General features: G+C 54.8%; 2 protein-coding genes across 2 annotated transcripts in view; both read left to right on the forward strand.

The window, feature by feature from the left end:
* Positions 1-7892, forward strand: part of SHROOM2 (shroom family member 2) — a 109189-nt gene extending 101297 nt beyond the window's left edge. Inside the window, 3 exon segments of the mRNA XM_080653642.1 lie at positions 1367-1538; positions 3257-3529; positions 5260-7892. Of these exon segments, the coding sequence (XP_080509768.1) occupies positions 1367-1538; positions 3257-3529; positions 5260-5526 (712 nt within the window). The 3' untranslated portion in view covers positions 5527-7892.
* Positions 7893-11141: 3249 nt separating this feature from the next.
* Positions 11142-16326, forward strand: LOC308239786 (claudin-34-like). The gene is made up of 2 exons (XM_080652614.1): positions 11142-11243; positions 15468-16326. The coding sequence occupies exon 2, from the start codon at positions 15487-15489 to the stop codon at positions 16129-16131; it is 645 nt and encodes a 214-aa protein (XP_080508740.1). The 5' UTR covers positions 11142-11243; positions 15468-15486; the 3' UTR covers positions 16132-16326.
* The last annotated feature ends 350 nt before the right edge of the window (positions 16327-16676 follow it).

Consider the following 16676-nt stretch of genomic DNA (forward strand, 5'->3'; position numbering starts at 1 on the left):
TTTTGAATGTGTTCGTATTGATGTCAGAGAGGAAGGGAGAGGGAGAGAGAGAGAGAAACATCAGTGATGAGAGAGGCATCCATCGGCTGCCTCCTGCACGCTCCACACTGGGGATGGAGCCTGAAACCCAGGGGTGTGCCCTGCCCGGGAATCGAACCAGGGACCTTTGGGTGCATGGGTTGGCGCTCAACCACTGAGCCACACCAGCCAGGCTCCACGATCATCCTTTCGCAACAGTAGACTGCAGTGCCAGGGTAGGACATCACATGATTTATTCATTCACTTTAGAGAGAGAGAGGAAGGGGGAGAGCGGGACATGGATTTGTTGTTCTGCTTATTTATACACGGAGTGGCCAGATGATGATGATCTCTGAACGCATAATCATCTGGCCGCTCAATGTCTATCCTATAGAATAAAAGGCTAATATGCAAATTGTCCCCTCGACCAGGAGTTCGACCGGCAGGCAGGCCAGCCAACCGCCCATGTCCCCTTCCCCTGGCCAGGCTGGCCGGACCCCACCCATGCACGAATTCATGCACCGGGACACACACAACACTCTCTCTCTCTCTCTCTCTCTCTCTCTCTCTCTCTCTCTCTCTCTCTCTCTCTCTTAGTGGCCAGATTATTATGCGTTCAGAGATCATAATCTGGCCACTCAGTGTACATTCATTACTGGACTCTTGTACATGTCCTGACTTGGGATGGAACCCGCACTCTTGGCGTTTGGGGACGATGCTCTAAACAACTGAACACCCGGCCAGGGTGAGGGTGCCTCTCTCCTAGACAGTTCCTCATACACCTCCGACACTGCCAGAGGAAACTGTCTGTCCGCACTCTTCCGTCCCGGGCAGAGACTTTGTTTTTATTATTATTTTGTAAAAATCCTCACCCAAGGATATTTTTCCATGGATTTTTAGAGAGAGTGGAAGAGAGAGGGAAAGACAGAGAGAAACATCGATGTGAGAGAGACACATTGATGGGTTGCCTCCTGCACGTGCCCTGACCAGGGCTTGGGCCGGGGAGGAGCCTTCAACCACGTACGTGACCTTGACCAGAATTAAACCCAGGACCCTTTGGTCCCAGGACCGTCTATCCACTGGGCCACACTTGGCTAGAGCCCGGGTGGAGACTTTAGACATCCTTACTTATTGCAGTTCCCCCCACTTTTAGAAACCCTGCCCCTTAGCTTGTTGAATATCCATCTGGCAAGTCCTGACCTTGTCACCTACCTTGTCCTCCTTTTGCTGCCGTCTCCCTGGCTAGTGTCCTTCCGAGGATGCCATCATTTGTCACAGCCCCGGTTGCCGGGTGACCGTGGGTTGGTGCCCATGATCGCAGGTAATTGAGGTTCTGGCGTTTTTACAGGAGAGAGGAGCCGAGCATGCCGGCAGCCGTGTCCCTGGCCACCAATTCCGCGTATTACAGCACATCAGCCCCCAAGGCGGAGCTGCTGATTAAGATGAAGGACCTGCAGGAGCAGCAGGAGCCCGAGGAGGACTCGGGGAGTGACCTGGACCACGACCTGTCTGTGAAGAAGGTAGGACAGCCTGGGTTCCCCAAGGCGGTACGCGCAGAGGCAGGCGGGGGCGCACCCGTCTGCACCCCCAGGGGCCCTGCACCACGTGTCGGGGCATTTGTGCCTGCTTCTATGCAGGGCAGTGGCGTTGGGGGCAGTCGTATTAAGCCCTGGAGTTAAGTGTCCTGTCCTAAGATGGGGCCTTTCCACCAGCACCTTTGCCACCTTTTTGTAATGAGATCCAGTGTCACGCTAGCTAATGGGCACCATTCTCTGTCTTTTCTTTTTTAATATGTCTTTATTGATTTTAGAGAGAGAGGAAAGGAGAGGGATAGAGAGATAGAAACATCAATTAGCTGCCTCCTGCACAACCCCTACTGGGGATCGAGCCCGCAACCTTGGCATGTGCCCTGACCAGAAATTGAATCGTGACTTCTGGGTTCATGGGTCCATGCTCAACCACTGAGCCACACCAGCCGGGCTCATTTAAGTTCAACTGGTATGTCCCTTTCGTCCTGGTGAAAATCCAGGGAAATAATTGTGTGCCCTTCAGAGAACCCCGTGTCCTCTTGCAATATCAAGTTCACATGTCTGTAAGCAGATGGTCCCAGCTCCAGCAGTGGGCTGGAACGTGCTTGCGGTAAGCAAACAGCATCATCGGATCAACTCCCAGACTCCCTCGCCAGCACCCGGGGACATGGCCGTGGACAGAAGCGAATAGAGCACCCTTCCCTGGGAGCCCATGGTCTCAGAGGCCAGGTGGGGCGGCGCCAGCACGTGACAAAGACACGCGCTGCACGAGGCCAGCCCACACGCACGGCCCAGCCTGGCCTGCCGCCTGCGTGTCACTCAAGTGGCATTGAAACAACCGCATCCCTTCCTGTGCGTGTGGGCTGGTGGCTCTCGCATGACAGCAGCAGGGCTGCGTCCTGGAAGCTGGCCGCGTGGCCAGTGAAGTCTGAGACATTTACCATCCGGCCCTTTGCAGAACAAGTTTGCCAACTCTTTTATTATTATTATTTTTTTTAAATGGGAAAGTGCCTCTTTTTTTTTAAATATATTTTATTGATATTTTACAGAGAGGAAGGGAGAAGGAGAGAGAGTTAGAAACATCAATGAGAGAGAAACATTGATCAGCTGCCTCCTGCACACCTCCCACTGGGGATGTGCCCGCAACCAAGGTACATGCCCTTGACCGGAATCGAACCTGGGACCCTTCCATCCGCAGGCCGACGCTCTACCCACTGAGCCAAACCGGTTTTAGCTCTTTTATTATTATTATTATTATTATTATTATTATTATTATTACTACTACTACTATTATTATTATTTTGTTGTTAATCCTCATCCGAGGATATTTTTCCATTGATTTTTATTTTTTTCATTCATTTTTAGAGAGAGTGGAAGGGAGCGGGGGAGAGAGGGGGGAGAGAGAAACACCGATGTGAGAGAGACACATTAGTTGGTTGCCTCCTGTACTCGCCCCAACCGGGTCTAGAGAATGAACCTGCAACCCAGATATGTGCCCTTGACTGGGAATCGGATCTGTGATGCGCAGGCCAACACCCTAGCCATTGAGCACACGGGCCAGGGCTGCTCTGTCACTTGATGATGCAAAATGAACTTGCGCCTGGTGGGACTGACTTCCGTGTGCGGAGGCCCCGCGGTGCCCCCGCAGCGGCGGGCGGCCCCCGTTGCGCACTCCTGACCCCGTTTGCATGCTGCCCTGTGCCCCGCAGCAGGAGCTCATCGACAGCATCGGCCGCAAGCTGCAGGTGCTGCGGGGCGCGCGGGAGAGCCTGCTGGAGGACATCCAGGCCAACAGCGCCCTTGGGGACGAAGTGGAGGCCATCGTCAAGGACGTGTGCAAGCCGAACGAGTTCGACAAGTTCCGCATGTTCATCGGGGACCTGGACAAGGTGGTGAACCTCCTGCTGTCCCTGTCGGGGCGCCTGGCCCGCGTGGAAAACGCCCTCAACAACTTGGACGACAGCGCTTCTCCTGGCGATCGGGTATATAGGACGCATGTGACCTGGAAATGTGGGTGCTGGGGGCTGGAGGAGGACCCGCGGGGGGTTCTCCTTGGGGAGTTGAGTGAATGCCTCGGAGGCGCGCACAGCGCCTGTCCACCTCGGGATGCAAGATGCTGTTGAGTGCGGAGGGCGCTCTCCTCGTGTAACGGGGGGATGGCGTGGCCCTCCTGGGGACCAGGCTGCACCGAGCGCCCAGCTTCCCGAGGCCCCTGAGAGAGGTGCGGAGCGGGTGGGCCATTACCCCTCGGCTGTGCGTGGCTGAGGCAGCGCCCCCTCCTCATTCTTTTGTTAATCCTCACCCGAGGATATTTTCCCATTGATTTTAGGGAGAGTGGAAGAGAGAGGGAAAGAGAGAGAAACATCGATGTGAGAGAGACACATCGATGGGTTGCCTCCTGCATGTGCCCCTACCAGGGCCCGAGCCAGGGAGGAGCCTGCACCCGAGGTACGTGCCCTTGACCGGCATTGAACCCGGGACCCTTCAGTCCGCAGGCCGACGCTCTGTCCAGTGAGCCACACTGGCCAGGGCTCCCCTCCCCTCACCCGGTGCCGCTCAGTGGCCGGGTCTCAGCGTAGCCGGAGGTGGGGGAGAGCCTCGTGTCGGGCATGGGGAAGCCCAGGCTTTCAGAGGCAGACGTGCTGACGCGGCGAAAGGCGTGGCGCCACGTTGTAGAAGGCGACTTCATGTTTCCAGGTAGAAAGTGAGCACGCGAACAGAGACGGGGGTCCCGCCCCCAATCTCAGCAGCTTCGAGCCCGACTGCTTTGAGCTTGAACCAAATTTATAGAATCGGTTACAATCCGCTTCCCTTTCGGTTTGGAACCCGCTGGCTTTGCCTCGCCTCTTTCCACCGGAGTGCACGGTGCCTTTGATCCGCAAGCGCCTGGGGCCGTGGTCGGCGATCTGCGGCTCATCTGCGGCTCTTTGGCCCCTGGAGTGTGGCTCTTCCACAAAATACCACGGCCTGGGCGAGTCTATGTTGAAGAAGTGGCGTTAGAAGAAGTTTAAGTTTAAAAAATGTGGCTCTCCAAAGAAATTTCAATCGTTGTCCTGTTGATATTTGGCTCTGGTGACTAAGGAGTTTGCCGACCACTGGCCTAGGGCCACGGTGGCCCAGCGAGGTGGGCGGGGTGCACCGGCATGGGGGGCGGGGGGCGCTGGCGCGGGGCGCGCTTCCCCAAGCCGCACACCAGGAGCAGGCTGTTGGCGGCCCCGTTGAAGCTCAGCTCCTCGTTTCTGAGCTCTCTGTGTGTCGGCGTTTTTGCAAAGTGCAGTTTCACCCTGCTTGCTCCGCACCCGGGGATCGAGCCCGCAACCTGGGCCTGTGCCCTGAATGGGAATTGAACCGTGACCTCCTGGCTCCTGGGGTCAACGCTCAACCACGGAGCCACACGGGCTGGGACTTGGCACCTTTGGGGCACCCCAGAATTCTGTTGCTTTCAGTCCCTTGGTCACGCTGGGGTCACCTTGGCTGCCTCTGTTAGGCAGTCCAGGCCCATACGTGGCACTGGGAGTGGGAGATGCCTTTGCACCGACGGTGGGGGGCGGGGGGGGGGGAGTGCCATGGCCACGAGTACTTGTGCCCACACTCAGGACTCTGCTGTCCTATTAGGGCTGCACCGCTTCCGCCTTGGTCCTCACTGGCTTCTCTCTCTCTCTCTCTCTCTCTCTCTCTCTCCCCGCCCCCCCCCCCCCCCCCCCCTCCACAGCAATCGCTGCTGGAGAAGCAGCGGGTCCTCATCCAGCAGCACGAGGACGCCAAGGAGCTCAAGGAGAACCTGGACCGCCGGGAGCGCGTGGTGTTCGACATCCTGGCCAGCTACCTGAGCGACGAGAGCCTGGCCGACTACGAGTACTTCGTCAAGATGAAGTCGGCCCTCATCATCGAGCAGCGCGAGCTGGAGGACAAGATCCACCTGGGCGAGGAGCAGCTCAAGTGCCTGGTGGACAGCCTGCAGCCCGAGAGGAGCAAATGAGCGGGCTCCTGGGGGCGGAGCCGGGCCTGCGCCCCGCCCCGGGCCGCGCACCCAGCCCGGATGGGTGTCCCGCAGTGAGAACCCTCTCGTAGCGACGTGGCTGTTAGGAAAGCGATAACTCGTGTTTGTCTGGGGTGATGCATTGGGTGTTTAGTTTCCCTTCGGATACTGAGCAGAGTGGCCCCCCGTGGGGTGTTGTCCTTTACAAGAAGCCCCATGTGGCACGGGCCCTGGTGACTGGCGAGCTCCTGCCACGGAGACCGCAGGCTCTGTCCCGTGCTGCACGCAAGGGCCCCTTGGCAGCGATCGCTCCGGCTTCCTGCGTCTTCCGCTGCCAAACCAGCCATCTGGGCAGCGCTCAGCGAGTCCCCAGGGTGCACAAGAGGGGACACCTGGCGCACGCCTTCTCTTGTGATCCACAAGGGGTGTGGCCTGCCACGTTTCATCCGTGTCCGTCCAATGCTGTTAGCATTCACTGTCTTTCATGTAATGTGCTCTGACCCAGCACAAACCTGTGATGATGATGATGATGATGATAGTGATAATTTATTAACATAGTTTCCAAGTGGTTAGAAACCAACTGTGAAATGCATATCCTTTGCGTTGGGTCGCTCATTCTAAAAGCGCCACTCGAGTCGTGTGCATGCCTTCAAACCCACGCGCCAAGCGGACAGCTTCAGTCCGTCTCCCCGGGCGGCGCGGGTCAGGTGTGTTCCCGCAACGTGAAACGCCTGGTAACCAGTGTGTGCGGTAGTCCTGTGCTTGCTGGGTGTTTCCCGAGACCAGCGGATCGCCCTTACGTTACTTCCTCCCCAGAGCATTCGTGTCGTGTGCATATGGTCATGAATGGTGATTGGCTACTTTTCTCTTTTTGCCTCTTTCAACCTGTCAGCATGCCCTGAGGGCCCATTCGGTCTCCAGAGAGCCCGCCTCCGCACTCCCGGGGGTCCCCCCACAGCTTTGCCACAGGGTTCACCGATTCTGGGCCCTTTTTATTGGTTGGCATTGCAAGATCCTGAAGAGTCTGTTCACTTCAAAAACAAGCACTGTCATGGTGTCAGTTTGCAGTTGACAGGTCAGGCTGGGAGACATGATTTGCAGATCACATATGTGACAAAGGAATCCTCTCCAGAGTATATAAATCACTCTGTACAACTCAACCGCAAGAAAACCAACAGCCCCGTTGAAATGTAGGCAAAGGATTTCACCAAAGAGGACCTGTGCGTGGCAAGTAAGTGTAGGAGAAAGATGGCCAACCGCCAATGGCTGGATGGTAACTTATTTTTACCTAAATCACTGTGGAGCCGGTATATTTCTCCTCGGATGCTCTTCTGATGCAATGCGTGGTTAACGGTGGGGGATCCCCTTGAATGAGCTCATGTCAGGGTAACGTGGACATTTGTTCGATGGAGGGGTTATTTGAATCCCGTTTCCCCTTATTCCCTGTGAAAAGTTTCCCAGCAGGTGGGGAGACCTCTCTGTCAGCAGCGACTGCCACCTCACCACACCACACACACCAGTGTCTTAGGACCATGGTCCACACTTCCTGAGCCAGGAGCGTCGAGCCAGGCTCCCGGGCCGCGGTCTGGATGTCGGCTTGCCGCCTTGAAGGGTCCGCACGGGCCAGCTGCAGGCCCGCAGGCAGCCACCGCTCTTTTTGGCAACTGAACCACGCCAAGAGGACAAATGCCTTTCCAGGCGTGTTCATTGCCGTTAGTTCGGCTGTGACGTGGGAATCCTGCCACCTGCGGTGAGAAGCGGCCACGTCGAAGGTCCAGCTGGCTGCTCGCGGACCCCCGTGGTCCTCCCTCGGGGGGACCACAGCCATTCCGTGTGTTCGTTTGCTTTTTAATTTAGACAAAGCTTTTACCTGTGATTCTCCCCCCTCCGATACAGTGTTGTGGCCGTTTTGATGCTGTGTATGTAAATGTGCATCTAGAAAGTGTGTGTGTCCCTACCGGCCTTTTGATGTCTTTGTGGACTTCCTTCTCCGTGGGAATATGTAGTGCAATCCCCCTCTTAGCGAAGCCCCTGTGCCCACACCGTCCTGTCCAGTCCCCGTCTGCCTCTTCAGTGTCTGCTCGGCGGGACCCAAAGATCCAGGAGTCCGTGTACATACCTTTGTATATAGTGACATCATTGCAGATCACACAGTCTGGTGCTAACGTCTGCCCTCTGCGCGGGTGGCTGTTCCGGACGCTCTGGGAAGCTCGCCGTGGAATGCCCTGAATCGCGAGACTTCAGCCAGGCCATCGCCTGCAGCTCACTGTGGAAATGTGTGCGGACTCATGCTCGACGCTGACCACTTACCTCTCAACAGATCATCCTGCCTGACTTTGATGAAATAAATAGTGTCTTTGAGTGCATGGAGCCTGTCTTTGATTTACCTGTTTCATCACAACTTTTGTCTTCATTCTTTGTGAATCCTCACCCAGGGCTATTGTTTCCATTGATTTGTGGAGCGAGTGGAAGGGAGGGAGGGAGAGAGAGAAACATGGATGTAAGAGAGATGCATACATTGGTTGCCTCCCGTACATGCACCGACTAACAGGGACCGGGAATTGAGCCTGCAGCCCAGGTATGTGCCCTGGACTGGGAATGGAACTCACGACCCTTCGGTGCTCAGGCCGATGCTGTCACCACTGAGAAACACTGGTTAGGGCTGTTACAATATCACCCTATGTCAGATCCCTAAACCATCGATGAATTGTGGGGATTGGTTAATGCGTAACTATTCATGCCAGTCGGATACGGCCCATCAATGAGCAGTCGGGAAAAGTCGGGCATGTGGTTTACACAGATTACCTGTGGCCACGGTCATTGCGTAACTGACAGGTGTAAGGTCTCGGCGGGTCCAGTGAGAAGTGTTTCTTGAGCTCGTGAACTTGAACATCAGCAGGCTCTGCTCCATGTGCCCCTCGTACTCCTCCTGGGAGCAGTTGCCGGGGCGTGTCAGTGGCAGGTGTGCCGCACAAGACCAGCGACAGGTGCTGTTGATGCCTCTGGCACTCACACCTGCTAAGCTTCCACAGCCGAAGCTCGGCCCATGGCCCAGCCCGAGGTCCAAGGGCGTGGGACGTGCTGCTCTGCAGTGGGAGGAACCGGCAAGGCAGGTGGCCAAGCGGCTACCGGGAGGCGTGAAGACGGCCGTCCCGAGGCTCCATCCCGCACACACTGCCACTCCTGCCACGAGGCTCTCACATGTCCTGACCCGGAAGCTAAGTTCCAGGAGCAGAGTCACCTGGGTCCCCAGGGGCTTAGCCTCCACGAGCCTCAGTTTCTTCCTTGGTGTTTGGAGAAGAGTTGCTGTGAGATCGGGTGAGCTTACACGTGTGCTAGGAGAGGGAGGGAGAGGGAGAGAGAGAGAGAAACATCAATGAGAGAGAGTCATTGATCGGCTGCCTCCTGCACACCCCCTACTGGGGATGGAGCCCACAACCCAGGCATGTGCCCTGACCAGGAATCAAACCCTGACCTCCTGGTTCATAGGTTGACATGCAACCACTAAGCCATGTCAGTTGGGTGAGGATGGAGTATTTTAAACGGGGGACCGTTCACACAAATTAGATATTAAAGAGTGGACAGATACCACACAGCTTTAGGGCTATCTTGGCTTCAGCCAGACCCGAGTTCCTCTTCGCGCAGTTCTGAAATGACCAGTGAGGACAGGAAGCTGTGACGTCTGACTGGGCACCGGTGTGAGCCACTTCCTGTGGCCCATCAGTGGTTATGTGCAGGGGGTTGTCTGCACCTGTGTGAGCCCCGTCCTGTGGCCCATAGATGATAAGGTACAGGGGGTTGTCTGCACCTGTGTGAGCCCCGTCCTGTGGCCCATAGATGATAAGGTACAGGGGGTTGTCTGCACCTGTGTGAGCCCCGTCCTGTGGCCCATAGATGATAAGGTACAGGGGATTGTCTGCACCTGTGTGAGCCCCGTCCTGTGGCCCATAGATGATAAGGTACAGGGGGTTGTCTGCACCTGTGTGAGCCCCGTCCTGTGGCCCATAGATGATAAGGTACAGGGGGTTGTCTGCACCTGTGTGAGCCCCGTCCTGTGGCCCATAGATGATAAGGTACAGGGGGTTGTCTGCACCTGTGTGAGCCCCGTCCTGTGGCCCATAGATGATAAGGTACAGGGGATTGTCTGCACCTGTGTGAGCCCCGTCCTGTGGCCCATAGATGATAAGGTACAGGGGGTTGTCTGCACCTGTGTGAGCCCCGTCCTGTGGCCCATAGACGATAAGGTACAGGGGGTTGTCTAAGCAACTGCTTGACCCACGTCCCACTTTTTTAAAAAAATATATTTTATTGATTTTTTACAGAGAGGAAGGGAGAGGGATACAGAGCTAGAAACATCGATGAGAGAGAAACATCGATTCATCTGCCTCCTGCACACCTCCCACTGGGGATGTGCCCGCAACCAAGGTACATGCCCTTGACCGGAATCGAACCGGGGACCCTTCAGTCAGCAGGCTGATGCTCTATCCACTGAGCCAAACCGGTTTGGGCCCACTTTTTTTTTTTTTTTTTTAAAGAAAAAGGTTACATAATCATGTATTTAAAAAAAATACTTCTATTGATTTCAGAGAGGGAGAGAGAGAGAGAGAGATCAATGATGAGAGAGACTCATGGAGTGGCCGCCTCCTGCAGGCCCCACACTGGGGATGGAGCCCACAACCCGGGCCTGTGCCCTGACCGGGAATCGTACCCTGACCTCCTGGTTCCTAGGTCCACGCCCAACCACTGAGCAACATATTTTTGAAACCTGCTTTTTACTTAACATTGGGACCTCCCCCCGACCCCGCCGTATTATTCTTCAGCATAAGGTTGAATTTCCGTGTAATAGTCCATTGTGAGGACACAGTGGTTTACTGACGGAGTCTCTGATGGGCTACAGCAGGGGTGGGCAAACTTTTTGACTCGAGGGCCACAATGGGTTCTTAAACTGGACCGGAGGGCCGGAACAAAAGCATGGATGGAATGTTTGTGTGAACTCATATAAATTCAAAGTAAAGGAGCGGAGGGGAGAGCAAGAGAACCGGATAGAACAGCCGGATCCGGCCCGCGGGCCGTCGTTTGCCCACGGCTGGAGGGTGATTTCACTTGCCCCGTTGTTCCCTCGGGTACGGAGTGCATGTGGTGTGTTCCTATGTGCATCCTTGCACATCCCCACTGGCCGGAATAAGCTCCTCCTTAAGGAACTCAGCGGAGGGTTCCTGCGGAACTTGACTCCCACATAAAATTTGGTCCTAAGCGTGGGCCGGCGGACCCCCCTCCCCATGTGCCTTTTGGCGGCCTCATTCCTCACAGCAGCCCCATCTGACACGCTCCCACTTAACCAACCGGCTTCTCCAGTCAGGAGTGACCCTCACCTTCCACCACATCTCCTCATGGGCACCCCGTTCACGGTGCCGTCACCCGAGGTGCAGCGGGAAGGTCATTGCCACAGCTCCAGGGTCTTTCCTGACGTGCTGGCTGTCACCGGGCTTTCACAGCGACCTTGCCCGTGCGGGCCACTGCTGACGCCTGCGTGCGTGTGTTGTCATCGCTGTTTGTTTGAATCCTCACCCGAGGATATTTTTCCATTGATTTTTAGGGAGAGTGGAAGGGAGAGGGAGAGACAGACAGAAACATCAACGTGAGAGAAACACATCGATGGGTTGCCTCCTGCACTAGCCCCGACCAGGGCCCGGGCTGGGGAGGAGCCTGCAACCAAGGTACGTGCCCTTGACTGGAATCGAACCCGGGACGCTTCGGTCCCCAGGCTGATGCTCTATGCACTGAGCCACGCCAGCCAGTGTCACTGCTGTTTGCATGTCATTTCCTCTGGGTGGTGTGGGAGAGACCATTTCTGGGGACTGGGGGATGGTAGAGGGGTGGTTAGGACACCCGGCTGCCGTCCAGCAGAGCTTGAGGACTCCATGGTCCACACCGAGCGCAGCCCGCCCGGGAAGCGGGCACAGGGGGTGCCTGATGAGGACCAGAGAGAGCCTGCTGGTCAGGGAGGAGGGCATGCTGCCGTGGGTTCCGCACCCAGCGACAGAACCCTGCGCTCAGGACAATGGGGGCTGGAATGTGGCCGTGGGCTGGAGGCTGAGGAGAGGGCTTGGAGTCGCGTGCCAGGCCCACGTGTGGCTGGGTCCCATGGTGTGGCCGGTCCCGCGTAGCCAGGAAGCGGCCAAGGACGCCCACAGGAGCCGCGTGTGCGTCGGCAGCGCTGCCTGACCTGCTAGTCGCCCTTCCCAGACACCCACTCGCTCGGAGACACATCCCTGGTCAGTGGGCGCAGCCTGTTGGTTTGATTTCTGGTGGTAAAGTGGGTATAACAAGACACTTACCATGTCACCGTCAGGGTCGCCGCACGAGGAACACACAAGGCTGATAGGGGTGAGGGATCATGAATATATTGGGTCACCTGGAGACCAGATGGGCTGAACCCCAAATGGCACCAGCTCTAGTGACGGGCAGTCAGAGGGTTAAAGGCCTCTAGGCTTTAAAGGGTCCGGATCCTGAACAGGTCCAGAGAAGAAAGATAAAGGTCTCACCAGTGGGATGTGGTCTTACCAGTGGGATGTGGCCTTACCAGTGGGATGTGGCCTTACCAGTGGTATGTGATCTTACCAGTGGGATGTGGTCTTACCAGTGGGATGGGGTCTTACCATTGGGATGTGGTCTTACCAGTGGGATGTGGTCTTACCAGTGGAATGGGGTCTTACCAGTGGGATGTGGTCTTACCAGTGGGATGTGGTCTTACCAGTGGGATGTGGTCTTACCAGTGGAATGGGGTCTTACCAGTGGGATGTGGCCTTACCAGTGGGATGTGGCCTTACCAGTGGGATGTGGTCTTACCAGTGGGATGTGGTCCTACAAGTGGGATGTGGTCTTACCAGTGTGATGTGGCCTTACCAGTGTGATGTGGCCTTACCAGTGGAATGGGGTCTTACCAGTGGGATGTGGCCTTACCAGTGGGATGTGGTCTTACCAGTGGGATGTGGTCTTACTAGTGGGATGTGGCCTTACCAGTGGTATGTGGCCTTATCAGTGGGATGTGGTCTTACCAGTGGAATGGGGTCTTACCAGTGGGATGTGGTCTTACCAGTGGGATGTGGTCTTACCAGTGGAATGGGGTCTTACCAGTGGGATGTGGTCTTACCAGTGGGATGTGGTCTTACCAGTGGGATGTGGTCTTACCAGTGGAATGGGGTCTTACCAGTGGGATGTGGCCTTACCAGTGGGATGTGGCCTTACCAGTGGGATGTGGTCTTACCAGTGGGATGTGGTCCTACAAGTGGGATGTGGTCTTACCAGTGTGATGTGGCCTTACCAGTGTGATGTGGCCTTACCAGTGGAATGGGGTCTTACCAGTGGGATGTGGTCTTACCAGTGGGATGTGGTCTTACCAGTGGGATGTGGTCTTACCAGTGGGATGTGGTCTTACTAGTGGGATGTGGCCTTACCAGTGGTATGTGGCCTTATCAGTGGGATGTGGTCTTACCAGTGGGATGTGGTCTTACCAGTGGCATAGGATCTTACCAGTGGGATGGTCTTACCAGTGGGATGTGGTCTTACCAGTGGGATGTGGCCTTACCAGTGGTATGTGGCCTTATCAGTGGGATGTGGCCTTACCAGTGGGATGGGGTCTTACCAGTGTGATGTGGCCTTACCAGTGGGATGTGGTCTTACCAGTGGGATGTGGTCCTACAAGTGGGATGTGGTCTTACCAGTGTGATGTGGCCTTACCAGTGGGATGTGGCCTTACCAGTGGGATGTGGCCTTACCAGTGGGATGTGGCCTTACCAGTGGGATGGGGTCTTACCAGTGGTATGTGGCCTTACCAGTGGGATGTGGCCTTACCAGTGGGATGGGGTCTTACCAGTGGGATGTGGCCTTACCAGTGGGATGGGGTCTTACCAGTGGTATGTGGCCTTACCAGTGGGATGTGGCCTTACCAGTGGGATGTGGCCTTACCAGTGGGATGTGGTCTTACCAGTGGGATGTGGTCCTACAAGTGGGATGTCGTGTAAGTGGAAGGGAAGGCCTGTTGTGAAGTGGCCTAAAGGGCAGATTGCAGGGGAGGGGAATCAATCCAATGATGTGACCAGACCTAACAGTCACCTTGTTTAAGCATTAAACCAGGGACCTTCACAATGTTGTGCTACTATTTGTGCCCCTCGTTTGGGCGTCATAAAGCCGGGGTTCCTTTCCCAGCCTTACAAAGAGTTCAGCATTCTGGAGAAAGGGGCTGCGCATAGATGATTAAAGAGTCCAGAGACGAAAGATCATTTTGAAAGGCATTGGGGGTCAGAGGATCTTCAGCTGAAGGAGCTAAAGACTCTCCTCCTTCATTCAGGACCCTGCTTTTATTAACATGATTTATCCTAAGGCAGTGGTCGGCAAACTGCGGCTCGTGAGCCACATGTGGCTCTTTGGCCCCTTGAGTGTGGCTTTTCCACAAAATACCACGTGTGGGCGCGCACATACAGTGCGATTGAAACTTTGTGGCCCATGCACAGAAGTCGGTTTTCGGCTCTCAAAAGAAATTTCAATCATTGTACTGTTGATATTTGGCTCTGTTGACTAATGAGTTTGCCGACCACTGTCCTAAGGCAAGGTGGAGATAATACACTTCAAAGGATAGGATATCAAAGGATATTGTCAGATTGGGGAATAGCCTACAGCTGTTCAGGTGTTTGGCCAACAGGAGGCAATAAAATGCCCTGAGCTGTCTGGCAGTTAACAATCCTATTCAGGTTTGGGGGAAGTGCTGTTTAGCCATTTCCAACAGGCAAACTACATATGTGGCTCACCCTTGTTGAGCCCCCCAAGTCCCATCAACCTTATGATGGAACTCTTGTAATTATTACATGCTGGAATTGGTTTCCAGCATGCTACCATCACACCATCATCTCCAGAACTTTTTCGCCTCCCCAAACGGAAACTCTGTCACATTGAACACTATGCCCACTCTGTTCCCCAGTGTCTGGCACTCACGGTTGCTTTCTGTCATTGAGTATGGCTGCTCTATGGACCACATAGAGGTGAAATGATACCTGATTGTCTTTGTGTTGCTGTCTCGTTTCACGCGGTACAATGTCTTCCAGGCTGAGTGACATTCCATGGTATGGGCGGCCCACATGCTGGCAGTGCACTCACCCATGATGAACATTGGGTTGTTTCAACCTCTTGCTGTTGTGAATAACGATGCTATGAACATGGGGGTTCAACTATCTGCTTGCGCCCCTGCTTCCCCTTCTTCAGGGTATAAATACAAAAGTTGGATTGCTGAATCTTGGGAGCATGCAAAAATATATATTTTTATTGATATCAGAGGGGAAGGGAGATGAAGAGACAGAAACATCAGTGATGAGAGAATCATGGATCGGCTTCCCCCTGCACACCCCATAGTGGGGATCAAACCCACAGGCTGGGCATGTGCCCTGACCAGGAATCAAACCCTGACCTCCTGGTTCATAGGTCGATGCTCAACCACTGAGCCATGCCTGCTGGGCTGTAGCCAATCTTAATTGTGTCTTTCAACAAATGTCCAGAAGTGGAACTGCCTGTTTGAAAGTTTGTACATATCTTGATTGACTTTAGAGACAGAGAGAGGGAGAGAGAGAGAAACATCGATGTGGTGTTCCACTGGCTGATGCATTCATTGGTTGATTCTTGTATGTGACCTGACCAGGGATTGAGCTCTGCAACCTGGGCCCGTTGGGAAGACGCTCTAACCCCTTACCTGTCCTGCAGGGTGAAAGTCTGTATACTTTAAGGCTTTCAGTAAATCTTGCCCAAGGACCCTTCGCCAGCAGAGCATGGGGGTCATGTGTCTCCATTCTGGAATATGGCATTTCCCTCTCCAATATAGAGCCGCCCACCCCAAGGGGGGGCAGGTCCAGGCCCTGGGTCCCATCCTCATGACACCCTCTATTGGTTTGCAGATCCCCTGGATACATAGCCATGGCCTTTTTCGTCCACCCCAATTGCCAGGCAGCGAGTTTCGCCCTCAACACCCTGGGATGGATGTTCTCCATGATTTGCCTGGGCCTGGCCAAGTGGCGGATATGGTACTTGGAGAGCAGCGCCGCCCCCTCCCGGGGGCTGGCCTGCGTAGGGATGTGGAAAGTGTGCACTTACCAGCCCTACAACCTCCACAGCAGACCCATAGCGTGTCACCGCTACACCTACAGTGACACCTACCTGCCGCTGGATATCCGCATCGCTCAGCACCTGCTGCTGGCCGCCAGCCTCCTTGCACTCCTGGGGAAAGTGCTCACGATCATGGGCCTGCGCAGAGTGTACGCAGGAGAGCTTCAGAAGGACACCACCTGCAATCTGTTCTTCGCTTCTGGAGTCCTGAGCATCATAGGTGGCATATTTATCCTCATTGCCGTGATGTGGAATTACCACGCTGTGATAAGTGAAGAGGGCATACGCTTCCCGCCATCCCTCCACATCCCCTTCAGGCCAGACTGGCAGGAGATCGGCAGCAGCGTGCCCGTGGCGGTTCTGGCTGCATTCCTGTTGCTGTTGAGTGGGCTGCTTACCATCTCTTTCCAGCTGGCTCCCGACAATCAAGTGTACCCCGAAGTCTCCCAGGAGTGAAATTCCCAGTTGCAGAGCTTTGCAAATCCACGATGAGTAATTTATGGGGGTTAAGTACTATCAGGATGCTCTAGGAAATAGTTCCAAGGCCAAAGGTCATTTCCACCAGGAAGTGGCCATTTGCTTCTCTATCCAAATTGGGCTCATTGATTGGTTAAAGAACTTTCATTAAAATAATTCCAAAAACACACCTCCAAACCATTGTCCACCTGTCTTTTAATTAAAATCTGGATTTTAATTATTACTGAGTAAATAATCAATGCTATACACCTGCTGTGTGGAAATGTGGGCCACTGGGATTCTCCCAGCTCCCTCTCAAACTCCCACCAAAACAACCAGCCTGACCTTCCATGGCCCTAACCCCTCTCCACCACATGCAATTTCCCCACATGTGCAAAAGCAGAGTAGCAGAAAGAATCCCCCTTCCATTACCAGACTCAACGATTTTGTCATATGTGCTTACTCTCTCCTTCCTTCCCTTCTTTTCCTCCATGTTTCTTACTCTGAAGAACTTTAACACAAACCCCAGACATCATGGTCCTTCA

Source organism: Plecotus auritus (genome assembly GCF_963455305.1).
Source record: "Plecotus auritus genome assembly, chromosome: X".
NCBI lineage: Eukaryota > Metazoa > Chordata > Mammalia > Chiroptera > Vespertilionidae > Plecotus > Plecotus auritus.